Below are 27488 nucleotides of genomic sequence, written 5' to 3' on the forward strand. Positions count from 1 at the left end.
TGGGAGACATCCGCAGAGGAGCCAATCAGGCCATCAAACATCCGAGCAAAACTCTAAAGAAAGACTGCGGCGCCATCTTGGAGAGCATGAAGGTAAAAATTAAGTTTTTTTTTTTTTAACACGAACCAGAGCTCACTCTTTTTCTTTTTGCGGGATTATTACTTCCTTGTTCATTTCGCAGCAATATTCCGAGGCGGCTCAGCTGTATGAGAAAGGCCAGTACTACGACAAAGCAGCTTCTGTCTACATTCGCTGCAAGAACTGGTACAGATTTATAAACCCTGCACACATGTTTACTGTAATTAACCACTGAAGTGGATTTCAGCGGTCATGTGACTTTTCTGTGTTTCAGGGCAAAGGTCGGGGAGCTGCTGCCTCACGTGAGCTCCCCCAAAATCCACCTGCAGTACGCTAAAGCTAAGGAAGCTGATGGAAAGTATGTGTGCTGCACCATTTACGCACAGGCCATGCCTCCTTCATTACGTCTGACAAACACACAGGCCACGCCTCCTTCATTACGTCTGACAAACACACAGGCCACGCCTCCTTCATTACGTCTGACAAACACACAGGCCACGCCTCCTTCATTACGTCTGACAAACACACAGGCCACGCCTCCTTCATTACGTCTGACAAACACACAGGCCACGCCTCCTTCATTACGTCTGACAAACACACAGGCCACGCCTCCTTCATTACGTCTGACAAACACACAGGCCACGCCTCCTTCATTACGTCTGACAAACACACAGGCCACGCCTCCTTCATTACGTCTGACAAACACACAGGCCACGCCTCCTTCATTACGTCTGACAAACACACAGGCCACGCCTTCCTCATTAGGTCTTTCAAACACACAGGCCACGCCTCCTTCATTAGGTCTTACAAACACACAGGCCACGCCTCCTTCATTACGTCTGACAAACACACAGGCCACGCCTCCTTCATTACGTCTGACAAACACACAGGCCACGCCTCCTTCATTACGTCTGACAAACACACAGGCCACGCCTTCCTCATTAGGTCTTTCAAACACACAGGTCATGCCTCCTTCATTACGTCTGACAAACACACAGGCCACGCCTTCCTCATTAGGTCTTACAAACACACAGGCCACGCCTCCTTCATTACGTCTGACAAACACACAGGCCACGCCTTCCTCATTAGGTCTTTCAAACACACAGGTCATGCCTCCTTCATTACGTCTGACAAACACACAGGCCACGCCTCCTTCATTAGGTCTTACAAACACACAGGCCACGCCTCCTTCATTACGTCTGACAAACACACAGGCCACGCCTCCTTCATTACGTCTGACAAACACACAGGCCACGCCTTCCTCATTAGGTCTTTCAAACACACAGGCCACGCCTCCTTCATTAGGTCTTACAAACACACAGGCCACGCCTCCTTCATTACGTCTGACAAACACACAGATTACGCCTCCTTCATTACGTCTGACAAACACACAGGCCACGCCTCCTTCATTAGGTCATTACACTCCAAGAAATGACACGCCCAAATATTTGAAAGTGTAAAAGTTTGTATCTGTTCTGTGTGTGTGTGTGTGTGTGTGTGTGTGTGTAGATACAAAGAAGCCGTGTTGGCTTACGAGAGCGCTCGGGACTGGGACAGCGTTGTCCGGATCCTTTTGGAACATCTTAATAATCCAGAGGAAGCAGTCCGGATCGTGCGGGAAACCCAGTCCATCGACGGAGCCAAGATGGTGGCCAGGTCAGAGAGAGATATTTATGATGGAAGACAAATGTGTTGCTCTTGAATTTAAAATTAGAGAGTGAGAGTGAGTGTGTGTGTGTGTGTGTGTGTGTGAGAGAGAGGGTATGTGAGTAAGTGTGTGTACAAGTGTGTGTGTGTGAGAGAGTGAGAGAATGTGTGTGTTTGGGTGAGGGTGTGTATGAGTGAGGGTGTGAGTGAGTGTGTGTGTGTGTGAGAGTGAGTGAGAATGTGTGTGTGTGTGTGTGTGTTGAATTCTTGCACCTTATTGACTGATCCTGATATAACACCTGATTCCTCCTGATCCTCATCACCTGCAGGTTTTTTCTGCGTCTGAGTGATTACGGCTCGGCCATCCAGTTCCTGGTGATGTCTCACTGCAGCGATGAGGCCTTCCAGCTCGCCCAGCAGCACGGTCAGATGGAGGTGTACGCGGACATCATCGGTGAGGTCACAGCACAACTGCAGGAGAAAAAACACACACTGTCCTTTTAGTCCATCCAGCTGTCTGACTGTCTGTCTGTCTGTTTTTCCAGTCTGACTTTTCATCTGTCTGTCCTGTGAGGCTGTCCATATTTCTGGCTAATGAATCTTGTCCATCTGTCTGACCATCTGGCTGTCTTTTGTGTCTGCCAGTTTTTCCATTTCACTGCCCGTCTGTCGCATTCCCACTGTCTGTCTGTCTGTCAGTCTGTCTGTCCATCTACCTGTTTGTCTCACACTCTGCCTGTCTGTCCAGATTTTAACTGTCCTCTGTGTGTGTGTGTGTCGCTACTAGGATCCGATGCCAGTATGGAGGACTACCAGAGCATCGCACTCTATTTCGAAGGAGAAAAGAAGCACCTGCTGGCTGGGAAGTTTTTCCGGAAGTGTGGCCAGTACAGCAGGGTGAGTATCGGTATCACCATGGCGACAGTTTTTTTTAGACTTCACTGCTTTCATAGGAATCCTTCATCCTCTTTTCCTTCTCAGGCACTGAAACACTTTCTGAAGTGTCCCAACACTGATGATAGCGTGGCTATAGAAATGGCGATCGAGACGGTAAGCACCTGATGATGATGATTATGGTGATGATGATGGTGATGATGATGGTGGTGGTGGTGATGATGAAGATAGATGATGGTGGTGGTGGTGATGATGATGATGGTGGTGGTGATGATGAAGATAGATGATGGTGGTGGTGGTGGTGATGATGATGGTGGTGGTGATGATGATGAAGATAGATGATGGTGGTGGTGATGGTGGTGGTGGTGATGATGAAGATAGATGATGGTGGTGGTGGTGATGATGGTGGTGGTGATGATGAAGATAGATGATGGTGGTGATGATGAAGATAGATTATGGTGGTGGTGGTGGTGATGATGATGAAGATAGATGTTGGTGATGATGATAGTGGTGATGTGATGATGATGGTGATAATGATGGTGGTGATGATGATGAAGATAGATGATGGTGGTGGTGGTGATGATGGTGGTGGTGGTGATGAAGATAGATGATGGTGGTGGTGATGGTGGTGGTGATGATGATGAAGATAGATGATGGTGGTGGTGATGGTGGTGGTGATGATGAAGATAGATGATGGTGGTGGTGGTGATGATGGTGGTGGTGATGATGATGAAGATAGATGATGGTGGTGGTGATGATGATAGTGATGACAGTGATGATGATGAAGATAGATGATGGTGGTGGTGAAGATAGGTGGTGATGATGATGGTGGTGATGTGATGATGAAGATAGATGTTGGTGATGATGATAGTGGTGATGTGATGATGATGGTGATAATGATGGTGGTGATGATAGTGATGACAGTGATGATGGTGGCGGTGATGGTGATGGTGACGATGGTGGTGGTGAAGATGATGGTGGTGGTGATGGTGACGATGATGATGATGATGGTGGTGATGGTGACGATGATGATGATGATGGTGTTGGTGACGATGATGATGATGATGATGATGGTGTTGGTGACGATGATGATGATGGTGGGGTGATGGTGATGATGATGGTGGTGGTGATGGTGATGATGGTGATGGTGATGGATCTAATCGCATTGTTTGATGGACTGGAACTCATTTGCGTATTGTTATTTCACAGGTAGGAGAAGCCAAAGACCAGGCTCTGACCGGTCAGCTGATCGAGTACCTGATGGGAGAGAATGACGGAATACCGAAGGTAAAGAACTCCAATGTGTAATATTTAATATCTGTTGATTAAAATGTTTCCTTGTAAAAAGCTGGAAACGTATGACATGGTCAAAAAAAGTGATTCCCGTACGTCCAGGGTTCTATTTAACCAACTTCCTGTGTTTCCAGGTCCCTTAATTCCCAGAAGTCCATGTTACTAGGTCCCTATATTCCCACGTTCTTGTATTCCCATGTTCCATGTTCTGTTTACTGGCCCCCTATTTCCCATTTCCCTATGCTTCCGGGTTCCCAAGATTACTTGGTTCCTGTAATCCCTGGTCCCCAGATTCCCAGCTCATCACGTGTCCGGGTCCCAGTGTTCCCAAATCTCTGTACTCAGAATTATGTTTAACCAGGTCCCAATATTCCCAGGTCCTAATGTTTTTAGGGGTCTATTTTACCAAGGTTCTACTGTTCCCAGCTTTTTAGGTTCTCAGGTCACTATATTTCCAAGTCTCTGTATTCCCAGGATAATGTTTACTCAAGATCCTGGATTTGTGTTCCCCTATATTCTCAGATTCATTTGTTAATCTGTCCTTGTATTCCCAGAGTTATGTATCCAGGTCCCTATTTTTCCAGGTCCTTATTTTTACAGGGTCTTATTTTTACAGGCCCTTTTTTACGGGTCCCTATTTGTCCAGGTCCCATTCTTTTCTAGGTCCCAATTTTTTTACAGGTCCCTATATTTTCCTGGTCCCTATTTTTCCAGGTCCTTATTTTTCCAGGACCCTATTTTTTCCAGGTCCCTATTATTACAGGTCCTTATTTTTCCAAGTACTCATTTTCCAGGTCCCTATTTTTCCAGGTCCCTATTTTTCCAGGTCCCTATTTTTCCAGGTCCCTATTTTTTCCAGGTCCCTATTTTTTCCAGGTGCCTATTTTTCCAGGGTCCTATTTTTCCGGGTCCTTATTTTTCCAGGTTCCTATTTTTTCCAGGTCCCTATTTTTTCCAGGTCTCTATTTGTCCAGGGTTCTATTTTTCAAGGTCATCAGGTGTTCCCCTGTTCCTATGTTCCTATATTCATTTGTTAATCTGTCTCTGTATCCCCAAGGTTATGTATCCAGCTCATTATTTTTCCAGGTCTGTATTTGTCTAGGGTCCTATTTTTCAAGGTCCTCTGGATCTCTGATTTGTATTCTCCTGTCCCTATATTCCTGAATTAATTTGTGAATCTGTCCCTGTATCCCCAAGGTTATGTATCCAGCTCATTATTTTTCCAGGTCCCTATTTTTTCAGGGTTCTATTTTTCCAGGTCCCTATTTGTCCAGGGTCTTATTTGTCCAGGTCCCTATGCTTCCAGGTCCCCATTTCCCTGGATTCTTTCTTACCCACCTCTCTATGTCGACAGCTTGCTGTATTCCCTGCTCCCTGTATTCCCAGTTCGTTATATTTCCAGGTCCCTATGTTCTCGTTGTTCTGTGTATTCTAGATTCCCAGTCCTATATTCGCAGACCCTTATGCTCCCATTATGTAACACAAAACATAAAAATAAAATACTATGACCTAGGAAGCAAGTCTCTCTATACCGCTATTATTGTAAGTGATTGTAACCTTGTTTAATTGTGCGAGATTTACGTCTTATTTATAAGACATTTTGATGACCCCATGACCTCGGCTATCAGGATCGATCATTGCGCTGAGAGGACAGCGAGAACACACATGTCTACTTTCTTGTTAGCTACAGCATGCTAGCACATTTGGCCAAACTGTTTGTTTTTGGTCCTTATTGCATAATAATTCTCATTTATTTATGTATATTTATTTTGTTTTGCTTCTGTCACTTTCTGCATGTAGTCTCTCTCTGTGAGTAGAACACTGCTGTGCTAAAAACAGCAGAAGCCAACGTGTGTGTGTGTGTCACCAACTTTGTGCTATGTTAAATATCAGTTGTTTCCCAAACCCTAGTCCTTGATTCATTAGTTCCTGAATTAGTTCTAGTTCAAACTGACTAGCAAAAAGTATACAGCTAACTTTAGTGTGCTAGCATCCTAGCATTGTCGTAGCTAGAACTTTAAACGTTAATGCTAGCATTTGAGACAAAACAACACTGACCCCAGTGTCTGTTTGGCTGTAGTAGGAGTGGCTTAGTGTTTGTGTACAGTATATTTGGGCTACGCATCTGACTGGCTGATGTTTGTGTACAAATCCTGTCTTTTTTTCCTGTCAGGATGCTAAGTATCTCTTCCGGCTGTACATGGCGGTCAAACTGTACAGGGAGAGCGTGAGGACGGCCATCATCATCGCCAGAGAGGAACAGACAGCTGGTGCATGCTTTAAAAGTTTTATAAAGATGGCACACTTTGGTCACATACAGGATGACTTGAGGCTATATTTGCATATATGCAAATGTACTCCAGGCTCCGCCTCCCTGTTTTGAGTTATGAACTGAATTGTCCACCTTGTGTTTGTGTGTGTGTGTGTGTGTGGTAGGTAACTACAGGAATGCCCATGATGTCCTGTTCAGTATGTACATGGAACTTCAGAATAATAATATAAAGATCCCGGCTGAGATGGTCACCAACCTGATGATTCTACACAGCTACATACTGGTGAAGGTAACACACACACACACACACACACACACATAAATCTGATTCGATATCAACACCCAGTCATTCATCTGTAGTGTTATGAGCTAGCGGTTAATGTAATGAGCAGCAACCCGTGTGTGTGTGTGTGTGTGTGTGTGTGTGTGTTATTGATTAGCCGATAAAAATGTATGTTATAAATTTGCCAGATACACGTGAAGAGAGGAGACCATCTGAAAGGAGCACGCATGCTGATCCGAGTCTCTAATAACATCAGCAAATTCTCCACACGTGAGTCTCTCACACACACACGCACACACGCACACACACACACACATACTGTATATATATATATACACTATATTGCCAAAAGTATTCGCTCACCCATCCAAATAATCAGAATCAGGTGTTCCAATCACTTCCATGGCCACAGGTGTATAAAATCAAGCACCTAGGCATGCAGACTGTTTTTACAAACATTTGTGAAAGAATGGGTCGCTCTCAGGAGCTCAGTGAATTCCAGCGTGGAACTGTGATAGGATGCCACCTGTGCAACAAATCCAGTCGTGAAATTTCCTCGCTCCTAAATATTCCACAGTCAACTGTCAGCTGTATTATAAGAACGTGGAAGTGTTTGGGAACGACAGCAACTCAGCCACGAAGTGGTAGGCCACGTAAACTGACGGAGCGGGGTCAGCGGATGCTGAGGCACATAGTGCGAAGAGGTCACCAACTTTCTGCAGAGTCCATCGCTACAGACCTCCAAACTTCATGTGGCCTTCAGATTAGCTCAAGAACAGTGCGCAGAGAGCTTCATGGAATGGGTTTCCATGGCCGAGCAGCTGCATCCAAGCCATACATCACCAAGTGCAATGCAAAGCGTCGGATGCAGTGGTGTAAAGCACGCCGCCACTGGACTCTAGAGCAGTGGAGACGCGTTCTCTGGAGTGACGAATCGCGCTTCTCCATCTGGCAATCTGATGGACGAGTCTGGGTTTGGCGGTTGCCAGGAGAACGGTACTTGTCTGACTGCATTGTGCCAAGTGTAAAGTTTGGTGGAGGGGGGATTATGGTGTGGGGTTGTTTTTCAGGAGCTGGGCTTGACCCCTTAGTTCCAGTGAAAGGAACTCTGAATGCTTCAGCATACCAAGACATTTTGGACAATTCCATGCTCCCAACTTTGTGGGAACAGTTTGGAGCTGGCCCCTTCCTCTTCCAACATGACTGTGCACCAGTGCACAAAGCAAGGTCCATAAAGACATGGATGACAGAGTCTGGTGTGGATGAACTTGACTGGCCTGCACAGAGTCCGGACCTCAACCTGATAGAACACCTTTGGGATGAATTAGAGCGGAGACTGAGAGCCAGGCCTTCTCGTCCATCAGTGTGTGACCTCACAAATGCGCTTCTGGAAGAATGGTCAAAAATTCCCATAAACACACTCCTAAACCTTGTGGACAGCCTTCCCAGAAGAGTTGAAGCTGTTATAGCTGCAAAGGGTGGACCGACGTCATATTGAACCCTATGGATTAGGAATGGGATGTCACTTAAGTTCATATGCGAGTCAAGGCAGGTGAGCGAATACTTTTGGCAATATAGTGTGTATATATGTAGATGGCTGACAAATAATATTAAGGCTGCTACCAGCAGTGTCTGGAACTGGAACTCTGTGTGTGTGTGTGTGTGTGTGTGTTTTCGCCTTTCAGACATCGTTCCAATCCTGACATCTACGGTCATCGAGTGCCATCGTGCCGGATTAAAGAATTCGGCTTACGAGTTCGCATCGATGCTGGCGAGGCCCGAATACCGCAGCCACATCGACCCCAAATACAAGAAGAAGATCGAGGCCATGGTCCGGTACGAATATTTTTGACACAGTGGTCATCTGTATCTCAGGTGCTGAATTAAGAGAAGTAAACAGATGAAAGTTCAGTGTGTGTGTGTGTGTGTGTGTGTGTGTGTGTGTGTGTGTGTGTGAAGTCGTCCGGATACTTCTGAGGTAGAGGAGGAGAACTCTCCGTGTCCGTACTGCGGCTTCAGCCTGCCGGAGTGTGGGCTGCTCTGCCCTGGCTGCAAGAACAACCTGCCCTACTGCATCGCTACGGTACTGACTCCGGCGTAAACAAACAAACAGAACAAACAAACAAACAAAACAAACAAACGGTTTCTGTTGTGGGTTTATATCTGACAAACATATAGCTGAAAATCTGTTAGTTGTATCTGACCATAGACCGTCTCGAGTTTGCTTTCGCTCAGGCTTTCGCTTTCACGCACTCGCTCACCATTTTCTCTTTCACAGTTTATTTGTTTGTTTTCTTTCGCTTTTTATTTTGCGATCACAGATGAATTTGCTTCCGTTAGCTAGAACGCTTTCACTCACTTTTTTTTTTTTTTTGCTTTCGCAGGTTCGTTTACTTTCTTGTTTGCTTTCCCTCACTATTTTTGCTTTCGCAAGTTCGGATACTCTTGTTTGCTTTCGTTCACTATTTTTGCTTTCTCAGGTTGGGTTACTCTCTTGTCTGCTTTCGCTCACTCTTTTCAGTTTAGCTTGCTGGCTGCTTATTCGCAGGTTTGTTTGCTTTCGCTGGCAAGATTGCATTTGCTCACTAATTTGCTGGTTACAGCTCCGGGTGCTTTTGATTTGTTTGCTTTCACACACTCGCTTTGCTTTCGCTCACCATCTTCTCTTTCGCAGTTTTTGTTTGTTTGCTTTCGCGTTTCAGTTCGCTTTCGCTTTTTATTTAGCGATCACTCACAACTACGTTCTTTATTTGCATGTAGCTTTCTTTTGATCACTTGGCTTGCTTTCGCTCGAGAGATTTCTTCTGTTCAAAGTTTATTTGCTTTTCGTTCTGCTTTCGCTTGCTCCCTTTTGCCTTCACATATTTGCTGGCTTTCTCATACTTGCTTTCTTTTCTCCCTTTTGTTTTTTGTTTTCTTTTGCTCACTTTTTTTTTCATTTTTCTTTCAATCAATTGTTTGCTTTCTCTCACTTTTTTGCTTTCGCAGGTTGGATTACCTTTGCTTGTTAAATTTTCACTTATTTGTGTGCTTTCATTTTCAGAGATTAGTTTACTTTCATTCAATTATTTGCTTTTGCAGTTGAATTTCCTTCTGTTTCCTAGAAAGCTTTCACTCACTTTTTTTTGCTTTCGCAGGTGCGGTTACTTTTCTTGTCTGCTTTCGCTCACTCTTCAGTTTAGCTTGCTTTTGCTTGCTAGCTGCTTATTCGCAGGTTTGTTTGCTTTCGCTCGCAAGATTGCTTTTGCTCACTAATTTGCTGGTTACAGCTCCGGTTGCTTTTGCTTTCACACACTCATTTTGCTTTCGCTCACCATTTTCTCTTTCGCAGTTTTTGTTTGTTTGCTTTTGCTTTTTAATTTACTTTCACTTTTTATTTTGCGATCACTTACTACTTTGCTTTTTTATTCGTTTGTAGCTTTCTTTCGCCCACTCCTATGTCTTTTGATCACTTGGCTTGCTTTTGCTTCCTTGCTTTCACTTGCAAGCTTTCTTCTCTTCAAATTTCCCATCGCAAAGTTTATTTGCTTTTCGTTCCGCTTTCGCTTGCACGGTTTTGCTTTCACACATCCACTGGCTTTCTATCACTTGCCTTCTTTCATTTCTCCCGTTTGTTTTTTGTTTTCTTTTTGCTCACTTTTGTTCGTTTTCCTCTCAATTACTTGTTTGCTTCCGCTCACTTTTTTGCTTTCGCAGGTTGAGATACCTTTGCTCGTTAGATTGTTTTCACTTATTTATGTGCTTTCGCTGCCACAGGCTAGTATACTATGATTTGCAAGATTTGAGAGTTGCTGACACAGATAAATTTGTTTCTGTTCACTAGAATGCTCTCGCTCACTTTTTTTGCTTTTGCAGGTTTGTTTGCTTTCGCTCGCAAGATTGCATTTGCCCACTAATTTGCTGGTTACAGCTCCGGGTGCTTTTGATTTGTTTGCTTTCACACACTCGCTTTGCTTTCGCTCACCATCTTCTCTTTCGCAGTTTTTGTTTGTTTGCTTTCGCTTTTTATTTTGTGATCACGCGCTACTTTGTTTTTTATTCGCATGTACCTTTCTTTTGCCCCACTTGTATGTCTTTTGCTCACTAGGTTTGCTTTCACACGGTGGATTCCTTTTGCTTGTTAGTTTGCGAAACCTACGAAAGGGACTGAGGGAACTTTCGAGCGTTAGCTTGCTTTTGCTTGCTAGGCTGCTTTGTTTTTCACTAACTGGTTTATAAAGAATCTAGTGGACAATACAAATAACAGTGATATGAGGATGAGGAGGAGGAGGAAGAGGAGACGTTCCGCTGAATATTGACACAGTGTCAGCTCCAGAACTGTAGCAGGAGTAAGACTTTTACTGTATAAACATGGGACAGGGTCAGTTCAGGTTAGATGGATATGATTATCTCTCTCTCACACACACACACACACACACACACACACACACACTCTCTTTGCCTTTATCTCTCCAGTATAATTGTTGTTCTCTCTCTCTCAGGGACGGCACATGGTGAAGGAGGACTGGTGTGTGTGTCCACACTGCAGCTTTCCTGCCCTTTACTCACAGTTCACTCAGTACGTCCAGTCTCCACTCTTATCTTCTTCCTCTGTCCAGTGTGCTACATCCACATGATCATGTGACTTCAGCTAGCTTTATGTGCTCCTTACGTTAAAGGCAACTGTAAATGGATGAATATTACCATGGATAAATATTTCCTGGAGCAGCTCTGAGTGTGTCAGTTCCTGATAAACTAGATAAATATGCCTACAGTTAAGATGCTTCTATTAAGAGATGTTTTGCAGTGACATTTCAACCTCTGTGTGTGTGTGTATATCTGTGTGCGTGTACCTTTCTCTATCTGTGTGTGTATCTGTGTGTGTATCTTTGTCTGTCTGTGTGTGTTTATCTGTGTGTGTGTATATCTGTGTGCGTGTATCTTTGTCTATCTGTGCGTATCTCTGTGTGTATCTGTGTGTGTATTTTTGTCTATCTGTGCGTATGTATCTGTGTGTCTCTCTGTGTCTGTGTATCTGTTTGTGTCTGCGTGTGTGTCTGTGTGTATCTTTGTTTATCTATCTGTGTGTGTGTGTGTATCTTTGTCTATTTGTGTGTGTATCCATATCTGTGTGTGTATCCGTATCTATGTATGTATCCATATCTGTGTGTGTGTATCCTTATCTGTGTGTGCGTGTGTGTGCCACAGGCTGTTAGAGACCGAATCCACATGTCCCATGTGTTCTGAGAGTGTGAGTGCAAGTCAGCTGAAGAAGATCTCCGACTGCTCCAAATATCTACAGCAGGACCAGCATGAGCCCTGACCCACACACACACACACACACACACACGCGCTTACTATTCTCATTTCTCTCCTTATTTGTATTTTTACAGCAAAACAGACACCCACACACACATCTTACTACCCTATTGGACCTTTTTTTTTAAAAATAGGCATGTTGTACAGTTGTGATAGTGATTTGTAATGGATTATCCAGAGCTTATATTTATTTCAAGATAATAAAAAAAAAGACGTGATTTTTGAGAAATAATCGGAGACTCTTTTATTTCAATGCTCGCTTTACAAATATAACAAAATACAAATATTTTGTTTCTAATCTAAAATGATTTTAATTTGGTTTTAATCCAATCAGCTGGGCGATGCTGTGTGTGTGTGTGTGTGTGTGTGTGTGTGTGTGTGTGCTTCTGGTGTACAGTTTGTACAAGATTACCTTCACACTCTAGGCCATGCCTCCTATCTGAACCTGATGCTGCTATAATCAGTGCTGAGGAAGAAAGCATGCAGGCTGCACAAGACTAAACTGGAAGCTGTGAGGTATCTGATGTTGAGATTTTTTTGTATGTAAATGGTTTTGTATGTTGTTTCTTTTCGCAAGTGCAAAGCTTTACGTTTGAAAAGAACAAAAAAACAAAACAAGCCAAATCACTGGTGTAATGCATAATGCAATAAAGAATAAAAAATAAGGAAGAGGCAACCTACACTCATATTTACTGTCCATGGTTCTGAAATGAATCCCACTAGTTTGATCTTTTGCTCTTGGCCTTGATCCTCTCACCTAATCCTGCTCTTAGACTTGACTCAACCCTTACTTATATATGGGTCTGTATAACTATACTGTTAGCAGTATACACCGATCAGCCATAACATTATGACCACCTGCCTAATATTGTGTTGGTTCCCCTTTAGCTGCCAAAACAGCCCTGACCCGTCAAGGCATAGACTCCACTAGATCCCTGAAGGTGTGCTGTGGTATCTGGTGCCAAAGTGTAACTTACAGGACTTAAGGAACTTACAGAACTTAAAGGATACTTTTGATAGATACTGACCACTGTAGACCCCACAAGAGCTGCAAGAGTTTTGGAGATCCAGTGGTCTAACCATCACAATTTGGCCCTTCGTCAAACTCGCTTGAATCCTTACACTTGTCCATTTTTCCTGCTTCTAACACATCAACTTTGAGGACAAAATGTTCACTTGCTGCCTAATATATCCCACCCACTAACAGGTGCCATGATGAGGAGATCATCAGTCTCATTCACTTCACCTGGCACTGGTCATAATGTTATGGCTTCAGTGCCAACTTGTACTTGCCCCCCCACCAAAATGTTTTGGTGGCTTTGTAATAAATCGAGAGTGATCTGTTTTATGTTACACTTGCATGCAGGGAGGGAAACACAGAGAAAATGCACAGGGATCCAGGGAAAAGTGCTGTTTTATTGGAACAAAGTGCAAAGAAAAAAGAAATCATGAAGAAATGAAGCGGCGTCACTCAGTGGAAGGTGCAGGTGTGGTAGTGCTGGAGGCTTCGGTGGAGCGTTGGTGAAGGAGGCAGGTATCTAGGCAGCAAGGCAGACCTCAGGAACATGGCTTTGGCTCAGCAGAGTGGGGAGCGTCTTTAAACACAGGCAGAGAGAGCGCACATGGTGTTTTTTAAACGAATCCTTAATATGACTCGGGGGGAAAAACGAGTCATCTCAGAGAGTGATTCCTTCATTTTGTATGGACCGTGCATTCTACTGGAAACATGAGTAGTTCATCTCTCGAGTTGTTTGTTCATCTCGTGACAGCCTCATAGGTGTCGGCTGTGCAGTCTGTAGCGGAAAAAGAAATGATGCAGTGCATCATAGCCTTAGCCTGTGAGGCTGTCATGTGATGAACAAACAACTCGAACCTGAAGACTTGGAAGGTGAACTAACCATTTCTGTTTCTGGCACGAATGACTCGAAAAAAGATTAGCTCATTTTGCTGAACCAGATTCAAAGATCCGAGTCAGTCAAATGATCCAAACTTCCCATCACTAACCTTTTACCTCCTCCTACTGATGAGCCAGGCTTCCTCCAGGAGGCAGATGCACTGTCCTTGGTGCTGAAATGCTGCTGTGTTTAATAACAGTGATAATACAGTTCAACTCACCATAGCTGCTGTTGCGTATGTAGCTGTCTGGTGAGCTTCTCATAGTTTCAACACAATTTTTATGATGATCTTCATACCTACTTGTATATTGTAAATATACTATTTATTACGTTTTTTTAAACCAAAGTTTGGATCTTTATATAATAACTAGTTAAAATTAGAACTTCAAGAGCATAGAGACACTGCATCCATTTCCACAGACTGGACTTCACTGCTGAAAGGCACAAAACTGTTATGTAATAACATGATTATACACGTGTTATTACACGCATACCTATTATTTTGGCCTTTTACACCTTCAGTTTCTCATTCTCTTTTTATGTGTTATGAGCTGAAATACGTAGGGATATTTGTGGACGCTCACATCACTCATACTGATTTCAATTCAGAGGAAACTATAAAAATATAATCGCTGATAAACGGATGAGCTGGACGTTTTTCAGGCTCCAGAGTGTGAACAGATAAAGAGCGAGGGATGTAATAGCATGAATCCGTCTTGTAAGCGATGTGAGAAACACACGCACGGACTGTCACGCTCATGCACTGGGTTCATATTTTACAGTCTTGGATTTCTAAGGGTTGTTTTGTTAGAGATGAAAACAATTGGACTTTTTTTTAATTTATTTTTGGAGCCAGCAGGAGGCTCAACATTCGAAAGTTTATCCATATGTGGTTTTGTCTGATTTTCCACTTGGCTGTAATAGAACATACTGAAGGTGTGTCCAAAATGTATATAAATAAATGATATAATTGAGTTACAGCAAGGTATGAGTTACAGAAAGCTGAAATTTGTAATAGCTTCTGAAATAATCTTATTTTGTTTACATTTTAATAATTATATATAATATAATATTTTATTTAAATTATAATAATCAAATATGAAAATATTCAACATTTAATAAACATAATACTTAAACTCTAATAATTATATATCATTTAATATTATATTTAATTGACAATAATCTAATATTTAAATACTCAATAAAAATATTACAATTCTAATAATTATATATAATATAATGTTATATTTAAATCATAATCAAATATTTAAATATTTAATATTTAAAAAGAATATTAACATTATTCTAATTATATATAATTTAATATTATATTTAAGCTCTAATATTTAAGTCTGATATGTAAACATTTAATATAAATAATATTTAAATTCTAATAATGATATAATATTATAAATATATATATATATATATATATATATATATATATATATATATATATATATATTATATTATATTATATTTAAATAATAATAATCCATGATAAGAAATTATTTTTTTGAATTTTTTTCCTGAATTCTGGATATTTTGTGCTGCATATCAGGTGAATTTCACAACAGGTGTAAATAAATCCTGTATTTTTTAAAATTATTATTATTTTTATAATTATTTTACTGTGATATAATGAGTGGTACTGTGGAGACGTGCGGTTCAGCTTCTCCTCCTGGTAGAATCACGGGTTCAGTGATGCGCACCGCCGATCACGATCATTAAACGCTCGATTGACTAATAAAATCATGATCCGTGTTCAATAAAGGCAGTTAAAGCATGCTAAATGAAATAGATTGCTAGTTTACATTAACTAGCCAGCGCATGTCAGGATGAGCGTGTGTTGAATTCTTCGTTCTGATTAGTCAGAAGCTGGTGGTAGTTTCTCTACAGTCGTAGCTCTGACTACAGAACAGCTTTAATTCAAACGGCCACTTTATTTTAACACGCTTGTAACGGATACGATACTGTTTCTATAGTAACGAGGACTTTCAGAATCTATAGCTGCTCTAAAATAAGTGACAATATGAAGTAACTGTTCCAAACAACATTAAAATAGAGAGAGAGATTCCAGTAACCGGAACAGATGAATTCACAAGCTAGTTAATTTTAGGAATGACCAAAAAATTAGCTAAAAATTGATTGATCATTTGTAAACATGTACATTAGCGTTGGAAACCTTAGCTATAGGTATACGTAAACATGTGAATGACCAAAAACTCGATCTGACCGAGTCGCTGATGAGTCGCAGACTAATATTTGGCATGCTAAATATCTGGACCTTTCGGCGAATCAAAATCCCTCAGTGTGAAAGGATCTCTGACTGAAACATACCACGGTGATGACCTACAGCCAATGAGGGAGCGAGATACAGGGCAGCGGTCAGTTCTGGGAGGAGTTATAGACCACAATATCAGCAAGCATGGCTTCAGCTGGAGCACAATATTGTAGTTTAATACACTTTATAGGTTTTTTATTAGAAAACAATGTCTTAAATATAGTTATATCAGAATAAATAAGCTTTACAGTAGCATCAAACAGAGATAAAGCAGAAGCTTGACCAGTCGCATCAGCAGCAGCACATTGCAAAATGATTCATTTGTTCAATTCTGCAGAACACACAATCCTTGTTCCCTGCACTGACCATATGGATGACAAACTTTTTGTGTGGTACCATTTCCAGTCTCGCTAAGATTACAGGGTGAAGAAGGTAAAGGAGTTTAAATACTTGGGGTCAACAGTCCAGAGTAATGGATAGTGTGGGGAAGAGGTAAAAAAGCGAGTGCAGGCAGGTTGGAATGGGTGGAAAAAGGTGTTGGGAGTTGTGTGTGATAGAAAAATATTGGCGAGAATCAAGGGGAAGGTGTACAAGACAGTGGTGAGACCGGCCATGCTGTATGGTTTAGACACACTGAGGAGTCAGAGTTGGAAGTAGCAGAGCTGAAGATGTTGAGGTTCTCTTTGGGAGTGAGACGGTTGGACAGAATTAGGAACGAGTACATCAGAGGGACAGCTCATGTTGGACGTTTGGGGGACAAAGTTAGGGAGGCCAGATTAAGATGGTTTGCACATGTCCAGAGGAGGGAGAGTGAGTATATTGGTGGGAGAATGATGGACATGGAGCTGAAGGCAAAGAGGACGTATATGGATGTAATAAATGAGGATATGAAGCTAGTGGGTGCAAGTGTTGAGGGTGCAGAAGGTGGAGAGATTCGCTGTGGTGACCCCTGAAGGGAAAAGCCCAAAGAAGAAGAAGACCATTTCCAGTCTCGAGTGAGAACTCACGTGTGATCTTGCGTTATTTCCTTATCGCTTCTCACGTATGTTCGGTTGTGAAACTCAGTTTGTGGAGCAGACAGACTTGTTGGCCATTCTTCCTATTGTGTAGTCATGCAGTGTGAAAGCTCCTGTCGCCGATCCATAGTGTAGTGTGAACACAACAGAGACTGAATGCTCCCCTAGATAGTCGTGCAGTGTGAAAGCAATCGTGATGCGACCACTTTAAAAAATCCTTCACTGTGAACTCGGCATAAACTCACAGTATTTCAACCAGTCAGCTGATATTGTTGTGGTTTGGCGGGGGGAAAAATAAAATCTTAATCTGAATTTGAAAATATTTACAAAATGATAAAAATTCACTTACATATTTGAATACAGTCGTAAAAATTCTGTTTTTTTATTTGTAATTTTTTTTATTTAACTTGGATTGGCGCATTTTTTATTCCGTAACACAAAACACAGTACACCATTTTCAGTAAATCAGTATTTTTTGTTAAATATTTTTACATCACATCTATAAATATGGCCAAATCCTCCCATTTTATTGCAGGAAAAAATGACACAAAAAACCCAAATTATTTTAAGAATTATTAGCCAAGTTAAACACCTAGCTATATACCAATATGCTAGCCATGTTGCCTTACGTCCCTGAGCCTCCAAAATGTGTAATTATGTTTTATATAAGATAAATAAATATATCACTGTGTATGATGTATGATCATTTCGGATATATTTTGAACAAATTTAGTCAAATATTTTTATTATTCGACAGATCAGCTGGAAGAATGCTTGAAATACTCTGAAACTGACGTGGCGCTACAGTCGTCACCGACATTTTTCTTGTCATTTGGACGTATTTGTGCCGTCCAATCAGGAAGCGGAGTTCTGTAGCCGGAGGTATGAGGTTTGACTGAGCAGAATGAGAGCTGTGTGCAGATTATTCTTTGACAGATGGTGTGTGTGTGTGTGTGTGTGTGTGTGTAGGTACTATAACTCACATATAAGGAAGAAAGTCACTACGTAGTTGCAGTGAAAATGTGTGTGTGTGTTGTTTATAGTAGTCACTAAAGAGATTCATTAGGTTCATTACATAGAGTGTAGCAGTGAAAATAGTTGAAGTAAGTTAATAACGGGTAAAGACTGTGTGTGTGTGTGTGTGTGTGTGCTCGTCCTCTGCAGTGAGCTGGCATAAAGCCATGCTCGAAGCTCTGATGTCCTTTCTGCTTACACAAATCCACACATTCACACCGCTGCATTCTACACACACACACACACACACACTCACACACCGTATGTCAATACACATATTTCTTACACACTCGATCCTGCGTAGCTATGTGCACTCAGTGCCCAATTCGTTCATTTGTGTGTGTGAGGAGTGGATGAGAGGTACTATTCTTCCTCTCTCTCTCTCTCTCTCTCTCACACACACACACACACACACACACTCTGCTACTTGAAGTGCCATCTATCATTTCCTCCCCCTCATGCACACTTTCTATAGTGAGCTATATTCATAGATGCTACAACCAGGACCCAACGTTAAAGAAATACTCCATTATATTTCAAAGAATTTAAACGAATATACGGGGTTAATAGTTGAATTTGCGTAAAATTTAGCAGCCGGCTTTAGATTTTCACGTTGAGTGAAGGGAAATGTCAAAGTTCTTGTGGTTGCCATAGACAAGGAGCCAAATGAACCTCAATAGCAAACATTTTGTATTATTCCAGAAGGACGCTGTAGCTATCGAGCAACCTAGCGTGCAAATCTAACTAGCTAACAGTAGCGGATCGCTTCATATATCTTGTGTCTCTCAGAGGTAATTACAACTACAGTGTAATCTAGAGGCAGAGGGTGGAATCAAGTGTGTAAGAATGTAGGAAAACCCACAAGGGTCAAAATTTTCAACATGGAATTATGCAACAAGGCTTAGAAATGCTCTCTCTCTCTCTCTCTCTCTTTCTTAATTTGCAAAATCCTTCAAGTGCACTGGAACATTGTCTCCCAAAAATACCCCACAGTGCACCAGAAAAACCAGAGAGCATCAACACTCCCCTTGATATTTTCTGAAGCCTCTCGAACTCTCAGCCAACTTTGTCGACAAATGTAAGTAGCTTGTGTGTAAACAATATACACAAGTTAGGGAGCTGATTGAGACGTAAACAATGTGTATATGGACAAAACAATCTAGGTGTATACCCAGAACACCTGGACACAATCAGGATACCAATAGACAGGGGATGGAGACTAAAATCATAACAAAAGTGTATCGCCAGACAAAGCACATGAGGGTAACCTCTTGAGGATGGCACTCCGACTAAGCTAGCTTGCCAGATGTCTGTTGTTGAGATTTGATTGTCACGTCCCACCACAGTCCCTTAACTTTATGCCATTGCCTAAAGATATTTCTGAAAAGAGAGTCGGATCTAGACGCTAGCCTGCGGGCAATCTTGGAAGTCACGACTATCAAGTTTGCTTATGACATTGCAGTAATGGGCCTCATCAACAACAATGATGAGTCAGCATACAGGGAGGAGGAGGAGGAGGAGGAGGAGGAATAGCTCACAATGGTGCAGAGACAACAATCTGTGGATAAAATGAAAGATGAGTGTTGACTTCAGAAGGACTTGTGGTCCTAACTTTTCACTTTTCTGTTGTGACAGTCAAAACATGGTGTGCACCTCACCTTACAGAGGACCTCGTCTGGTGCACCTGCCCAGCCAAGGAAGTCCAACAGCACCTTCATGTCCTGCGGAGATTGAGGAGAAGAAATAGTCCCCCTTTCTGATACCCTTGTAGAAGGTGGTGAGGATGAGAGTGTCCTGATCTGCTATTGTGGATTGTGAGAAGAGTTGAGAAACTCATCCTGGTCTATCTACCCACCTCTGCTTTGGAGATGGTGCCCCTCCCACCACTCAAAAAAAGACTCCTACCATCTGGTGGAAAGTACCAGAGCATCCATGCTGCCACCATCACCCGACTCTGCAAGATGTTCATCCCTGAGGCTACTCAACATCCACCTGGCCAAATCAAGACCTACCCTACTACAGCCACTTTCAAATTACAGCATTTTACCCCATGGACTTTATTACCCCTGAAAGACAATGCTGTTATACCAGTACTCCCAATCTTGTACTTCATTCTGCAGTTTGAACTGGTTTCTCCTCTCCATTACTGTTCTGCGATACTACTCCAAGATATTTTGCACTTGTAGTACCGTGAACTCTGTGGGTTAAATTGTCTTTATTTGTCATATATACATTACAGCACAGTGAAATTCTTTCTTCGCATATCCCATCCTTGGGGGTTGGGGGTCAGAGCGCAGGGTCAGCCATGATGCAGCACCCCTGGAGCACGGTGGGTTAAGGGCCTTGCTCAAAGGTCCAATGGTGGCAGCTTGGCATTGCTGGGGCTTGATCCCCGATCTTCTAGTCAACAACCCAGAGCCTTAACCACCTGAGCTACCACCGATGTGTTGGAGGACCATGGTCCTAAAGAAACAACATGTGCACAAGTGAAATGAAGGAATGACCAGAGGCACAGCCACAGGACAGGCAAGGCAGGCGATCGCTTGACTGACACTAACTCTATAAACAAGTGTAGAACTCCCCCAACCTCCCATGGATAAACAGTGTACAACAGGAACTCCCCTAAAGGGGTTCCCTATCGTCACCAGCATGGGGGACTTGTGCAAGTTTATTTTAGTCTGTCATGCTGCTCAAAATAAAGGGAAGTGTATCTGGAGGCAAGAAAAGAAAGTGAAAACAAGAAGAAGAGAAAAGGAGGAAGTGGTAAGTGGTGGAGATAATCGACTGAGGAAATCATTTATAGTGACAACAATAGACCGAGTTATAAAGTAATGTAATGGTAGCCTGACATCAAAGCAAGGCAAGCATGACGTTGTAATGTTAATGATTTAGTTATCTTTCTTGGTAGAATTAGTCAATTTTCTTGACACCACATTCATCTTGCAGTTGACGTACAGTAGCCTCATTGTATTGATTCTTTATTAAAGTACACAGATCAGCCATAACATTATGACCACCTGTCTAATATTGTGTTTGTCCCACATTTTGCTGCCAAAACAGCCCTGACCTGTCGAGGTATGGACTCCACTAGATCCCTGAAGGTGTGCTGTGGAATCTGACACCAAGATGTTAGCAGCAGATCCTTTAAGTCCTGTAAGTTACACGATAAGGGCCTCCATGGATTGGACTTGTTTCCAGTTCTGATGATCACGAGCCCATTGTTGGTGCTTTCGATGATGCACAGGGGTCAGCATGGGCACCCTGACTGCCCTGTGGCTATGCAGCCCTATATGCAACAAACTGTCCTGCACTGTGTATTCAGACCCCTTTCTATCAGAACCAGCATTAACTTCTTCAGCAATTTGAGCAACAGTAGCTCATCTGTTGGATCGGACCACACGGGCCAGCCTTCGCTCCCCACGTGCATCAATGAACCTTGACCGCCCATGACCCTGTCACCGGTTCACCACTGTTCCTTCCTTGGACCACTTTTGATAGATACTGACCACTGCAGACCGGGAACACCCCACAAGAGCTGCAGTTTTGGAGATGCTCTGATCCAGTGGTCTAGCCATCACAATTTGGCCCTTCATCAAACTCGCTCAAATCCTTACGCTCGCCCATTTTTCCTGCTTCTAACACATCAACTTTGAGAACAAAATGTTCACTTGCTGCCTAATATATCCCACCCACTAACAGGTGCCATGATGAGGAGATCATCAGTGTCATTCACTTCACCTGTCAGTGGTCATAATGTTATAGCTGATCAGTGTATATGAGTAACTTCTGGGAATGGCATAAAAACCCACCTGCTTGCTCCTCTCCTCTCTTTGCTTGCCGTTAGAAAAAGTGCACATGGATGAAATGCTGCTAGTGGTGGACGATGAGAACTCGTGAAACCGTGTATGGTGAAACGATAAACATATCCAGGAATGAAGGTGACACAAAGGGATGTAAGTGAGCACCCTGATGCTGATTGGTTCATATTCATGTCCTTCTCATAGTGACGCATTCAAGAGTCAGAGGCTGGCTAGTGTTGGGGAAAAGTCCCGGACAATTAGATGCATCTTTAATTTGATTAGTGCAGAATTCTGACCCTGGACACGATCTATCAAAGAGGGATGTCTGTTTTGAGTTCAGTTCGTCATCTCAAAATGGATTCCTCTCATTACAGGAACATTGTGTCCTCACAGAGACCCTGCTATAAACTTCCATAAATATATATTCCCTAGAGGACTCTGATAGCTCAACATCCACATTATATGTGATTTAAAACACTTCAGTTCTGTACTTTATTTAGTTTTGTTGCCCTAAATACTTTACGTTCATTAGCTCCTGTTTTTGCTTCAGTAATTATTTATTTAATTACTTATTTATTTTTTAATCGCGGGAAAAAATGGCGCTCGCTCGTGCCGGGCTGGGACACTGTACTGTATATCAAAGTGTGCGCGCGACACTGCTGTGCACGCGGAATCCCATACGTCCCGTTTCTGTCTTCTTTCACCGGACACACACGCGCGCGCGCGCCTGCCTCTCTCTCTCTCTATCAGACACCAAACACATGCACTGAGACGGGATAGTAGAGATGGACTATGACAGCGACAAGGTGTTATAACCGGATGCGCGTGTGTGAGTGAGCGAGGATTTATACACCTACATATACATTAATCTCTCGGCCGGACTTCATGAGGTAAGACCGGAGCTCCGTCCCAAACCGCATTCAGGCACACACTAAACCGCAGACTAATAAACAGTAAGCCGGTAAGTATCCCAGTGCTTAGTATGTTTTCCTGACGTGTGCACGCGACCTCCGATTTAGCGTCCTGTTAATTTAGTACTCTGCGGTTTGGGATGCAGCCTGTGAGGCTTTTTCGGTTTCACTGTCAAGGGCAAGTCCCGTTTAGAGTAGTGTGTGTGTGTGTGTTTTAAAGCGCATGACACTGCAACTTCCCCAAGTCAAACTTAACTCAATTCGCGTGATTATTTTGTGTGTGTGTGTATTTATTATGCGCGTGAGTTTCTTCTCCCCCCCCGCAACCTCTGCACGCGCCAAAGAACATTCGCGCGGTAATCTCTCTGGCTCGCGCTCACCTCACACTGCGGAGCTCAAAGCTAACGGCTACTTGATATCATTTTCCACACCGGTCCTTTTTGTACGATAATGACCTCTTCACCGCAATAAACACTCAATTTCACGAATCCCTTCACACATAAAGTCGATATTTCAAGAAGTTGATGGAAAATTGAACTTGTCACAAGTCAAAACCGGGTGTTAAGCGTCCGTCCATCCTTCAGGAGAGTTGGGCTCCTGGCCAAGTCTCTGCTTACACAGCACAAAGTCACGTATTTAATCAACACCTAGAGTGAATTGTTGTCTCGGTTTTCAATCCAAACTGAGCTTTACAGCGCTGAATAAACTTAATCTTGTTAAAAAGCTTATTCACAGATGAATGAACACTGTGATGAATACATTTTTACCTCAGTGAACGAACATCTAGTGTTGAATTCAGCCATTAAAACACCAACAGTCAGGAAACTGTACAGCAAAATAGAATTGGGTGTTGAATTAACTCTGAAAAACCTCATGCTGAGGTACATTTTAGAGTTATATAAATTCTAACGTTAAATTCAGCCATCAATTCATATGCTGAGGTACATTGTAGAGTTATAAATAAATTCTAACGTTAAATTCAGCCATTAATTTATATGCTGAGGTACATTGTAGAGTTATAAATACATTCTAACGTTAAATTCAGCCATTAATTTATATGCTGAGGTACATTGTAGAGTTATAAATACATTCTAACGTTAAATTCAGCCATTAATTTATATGCTGAGGTACATTGTAGAGTTATAAATACATTCTAACGTTAAATTCAGCCATTAATTTATATGCTGAGGTACATTGTAGAGTTATAAATACATTCTAACGTTAAATTCAGCCATTAATTTATATGCTGAGGTACATTGTAGAGTTATAAATACATTCTAACGTTAAATTCAGCCATTAATTTATATGCTGAGGTACATTGTAGAGTTATAAATACATTCTAACGTTAAATTCAGCCATTAATTTATATGCTGAGGTACATTGTAGAGTTATAAATAAATTCTAACGTTAAATTCAGCCATTAATTTATATGCTGAGGTACATTGTAGAGTTATAAATAAATTCTAACGTTAAATTCAGTCATTAAAACACCAACAGTCAGGAAACTACTCCAAAATAACATTGAGTGTTCATTCTAGTGTTATAAATAAATTCTAGCATTAAATTTAGGCGTTCAGTGTTGACTAAACCCTTATTACACTTAAACGACCTTCACAGTATGGAATAAATTTGTATGAATTAACATCTAGTGTTGAATTAACCTTGTCAGAGCCAACCAGCTGGACTTGGTTGAGCTTTGGTGGTGTTAAATTAACACCCACAGTGTAGAATTCCCATCAAATTACGTCTGACGTGTTCATTTAGTGTAGTTTTGTTGTTGAGTTCAGTTGCTGAATTAGCGTTGAGTTTGTACCCTCAGCCGTTAATGTATCTCTTGCCCCCAGTTTTCAACTAAGACACCTGAAATAGCATCTATAGGAATGAACAAACACCCTAGTGTTAACTGAACTAGCCTTACACCCTAGCGTTAACTGAACTAGCCTTACACCCTAGCGTTAACTGCACTAGCCTTACACCCTAGCGTTAACCTGGAAGGATTATAGGCTTGAATTAACACTTCCCCATTTGGCTTAATCTACCACGGTGTTGAATACCTTGAATTATTAGTGTTGAATCAACTCATGTGTGGTTAAATACCTCATGTGGTGTTAAGGTAGCTCTCCTGCGTTGCACTTACAATAAAGAATTAACATCATAAAAATAATGGACAAAATAATGGACACATTCAGCTGATGTTTAGACAGTAGTATTGAACTGACCTTAGATTAATACACAGTGTTAATGAGTTCAGTGAACTTTGGATGGTGTTAACCTTACCATTTGAATGAATTCTACACAGGCTGTGTGTGTATTCCTGTGAGATGAGATGCTTATAATTAAAAACATGACGAGCTTCTTGATTAATGAGCAGTCTGGACGGTTAACACAACACTGGTACACATCTAACGCTGTAGGTCTTTTATTCAGCCCGGGTGTGGAGATGATGCGGAGATGCTGTCAGGCTTGAGATCAATAACCGTCTGTAGGAAAACAGGTGAACGTTGGTGTTTAGGCTATTAAGTGTGTGTGTGTGTATGTGTGTGTGAACTGCAGGTGTTCAGTCATGGATCTGAGGTCGTTGTTTTTGCTGCTGCTGCTGGTGCAGTTCTCCACTGAGGGCGCCGCAAAAGAAGGAGGCAAACCCAAGAAAGGCAAGAAAGGCAAAAAAAACGTCGTCTGTCCTTCGTGAGTCTCTCTCCGTGTCTATCTCTATCTCTCTCTCTTTCTCTCTCTCTCTCTGTCTCTCTCTCTCTCTCTCTCTCTCTCTGTCTCTTACACACACACACACACACACACACAGCAATTTCATTTCCTTATTTTTCATTAATACTCCCTTTTTTTGCTAACTTGCATAATAGTATAGTGTGGCATCATGATGTCATCTTGCACTTTCTTTTCCCCCTGAAAAGTTGTTTTCTTATCTATGTGAAACCACATAAACAGAACACACACACACACACAAGTTGCTCAGAAGCACCCATGCACTAATATATCAGGACTGAACCGAGCGAGTGTGTCAGTCATGGAGAATTACTGCTGTGTCAGAGAGGACGACTTCCTGTCGCAGTGCTCTATATTTATTTTCTATTTCCACGTCCAGGATCAGTGGATTTCCTGAGCAAACTCACACTCACCAGATTACCAGATATTTCATGTAGTTTTCACAAGATGTCCTACTAACAAGCTGCTTAACCCATGTACTTCCTCACGCCTGTCTGGTGTACATCACTTTCCCTGTTTAGGACATCAGCTGGTAACGAAATCTGAGCTGATCTGGGTTTAGTTGATCTGTTTATATATAAGATTATACTCTGTAGAGTTTTTGCGACGCCAGCGTTGTTTCAGACAGTATGTTGCGGTCGGTTTGGTGATAACAAAACATTCAATTACTCTAAAATCTGCCTTTAACTTAAAATTGGAGTTAAAATCATTGTAGCTGTGTGGATTAAACAAACAAATATATACCATATACCATATATACCAGTATATACCATGTTTCGGCATTTCTATGGACGCTAACGGAGAAAACATGAGAGGAAACAAGTAACCAAGGCGATAATACATTATATGAGGACTATGGATGTAATGGGGTGGAAAATTTCCATGGGAACTTCGTCTTGGGAATTTAGGAAATATTCCAAGTTGGAAATTTAAGCTGACATGGCAAGCAAAATAATGCATAAATGAGATTTTTGACTTTGATTTAATTGTAAGTAGAACTTTAATTAATTTAATATTGGCTTCTGTATTCTTGTGATAGTCAGAGCCTGGAAAAATAGTCACCCTAAGTGACTAAGGGGGATTTTGTGTGTATTGGGGGTGGTGGTGGTCTTTTTTAGACAGTGTTTTTTTATTTTAATTATCTCACCTAAACGTTCCCTGTTATAGGCTGAGCAGCAATTTTGCAAATTCCCAGTTTATTCTCATGAATACCCATATGTTCCCGTTAATTCCCATATATTCCGATTAATACCCATATATTCCCGTTAATTCTCATATATTTCCGTTATTCCCATATATTCACATTAATTCCCATATGTTCCCGTTAATTCCCATATATTCCTGTTAATTCCCATTATTCCCATATATTCCTGTTAATTCCCATATATTCCCATCATTCCCATATATTCCTGTTAATTCCCATATATTCCCATTATTCCCATATATTCCTGTTAATTCCCATATATTCCCATTATTCCCATATATTACAGTTAATTCCCATATATTCCCGTTAATTCTCATATATTTCCGTTATTCCCATATATTCACATCAATTCCCATATATTCCTGTTAATTCCCATATATTCCTGTTAATTCCCATTATTCCCATATATTCCTGTTAATTCCCATATATTCCCATTATTCCCATATATTCCCATTATTCCCATATATTCCCGTTAATTCCCATGGAAGGTTTTCAGCCTTGAAAATTCAGTAAACAGACAAACAAATCAAGGACCAAAGACAGAAAAGGTGCACACAATCAGGTAACAAGCCAATCACATGATGGGGGTGGAGCCAGGATAAGAACAGGTTCTTTAGCGATTCTGTTTACAAAAGATCCATTAGATTACCGGATCGTCAACCATTTTGTTCAGAAATGCTTCTACCACAGCGTACTTTTTGTGTGTTTTGTGACTGGAGTTTGATTTTGTGTCATTTCGAGTCAGAAAATATAAATAATACATTTATAAGAAATCAAAGGAAACGAATCGACGGGGTCATGTGATGTGCCTGAGTTACACTTTCCCAGCATATCTTGACATTTACATAGCGATGCCGATCCTGAACGCTGTATTAACT

General features: G+C 41.7%; 2 protein-coding genes across 5 annotated transcripts in view; both read left to right on the forward strand.

The window, feature by feature from the left end:
* Positions 1 to 11795, forward strand: part of wdr19 (WD repeat domain 19) — a 21322-nt gene extending 9527 nt beyond the window's left edge. The window contains exons 22-36 of the mRNA XM_058385057.1: positions 1 to 92; positions 182 to 264; positions 353 to 436; positions 1588 to 1734; positions 2055 to 2179; positions 2513 to 2622; positions 2707 to 2775; positions 3829 to 3906; positions 6086 to 6182; positions 6349 to 6473; positions 6656 to 6737; positions 8153 to 8303; positions 8427 to 8550; positions 10949 to 11025; positions 11655 to 11795. The exon at positions 1 to 92 is cut by the window's left edge and continues 55 nt beyond it. Coding sequence (XP_058241040.1) covers positions 1 to 92; positions 182 to 264; positions 353 to 436; positions 1588 to 1734; positions 2055 to 2179; positions 2513 to 2622; positions 2707 to 2775; positions 3829 to 3906; positions 6086 to 6182; positions 6349 to 6473; positions 6656 to 6737; positions 8153 to 8303; positions 8427 to 8550; positions 10949 to 11025; positions 11655 to 11769 — 1559 coding nt within the window. The 3' untranslated portion in view covers positions 11770 to 11795. The remainder of the gene's footprint in view (positions 93 to 181; positions 265 to 352; positions 437 to 1587; positions 1735 to 2054; positions 2180 to 2512; positions 2623 to 2706; positions 2776 to 3828; positions 3907 to 6085; positions 6183 to 6348; positions 6474 to 6655; positions 6738 to 8152; positions 8304 to 8426; positions 8551 to 10948; positions 11026 to 11654) is intronic.
* Positions 11796 to 12151: 356 nt separating this feature from the next.
* glrba (glycine receptor, beta a) overlaps positions 12152 to 27488 on the forward strand; it is a 48640-nt gene continuing 33303 nt past the window's right edge. The window contains exons 1-2 of one of the 4 annotated variants that reach the window (XM_058385062.1): positions 12152 to 12281; positions 25239 to 25370. In XM_058385062.1, coding sequence (XP_058241045.1) covers positions 25249 to 25370 — 122 coding nt within the window. In that variant the 5' untranslated portion in view covers positions 12152 to 12281; positions 25239 to 25248. Of the gene's footprint in view, positions 12282 to 22489; positions 22736 to 25238; positions 25371 to 27488 lie in introns of those variants that run through there. The other 3 variants (XM_058385060.1, XM_058385058.1, XM_058385061.1) reach the window with 3 other exon arrangements.

The sequence above is a fragment of the Hemibagrus wyckioides genome, linkage group LG29 (genome assembly GCF_019097595.1).
Source record: "Hemibagrus wyckioides isolate EC202008001 linkage group LG29, SWU_Hwy_1.0, whole genome shotgun sequence".
NCBI classification, from domain to species: domain Eukaryota; kingdom Metazoa; phylum Chordata; class Actinopteri; order Siluriformes; family Bagridae; genus Hemibagrus; species Hemibagrus wyckioides.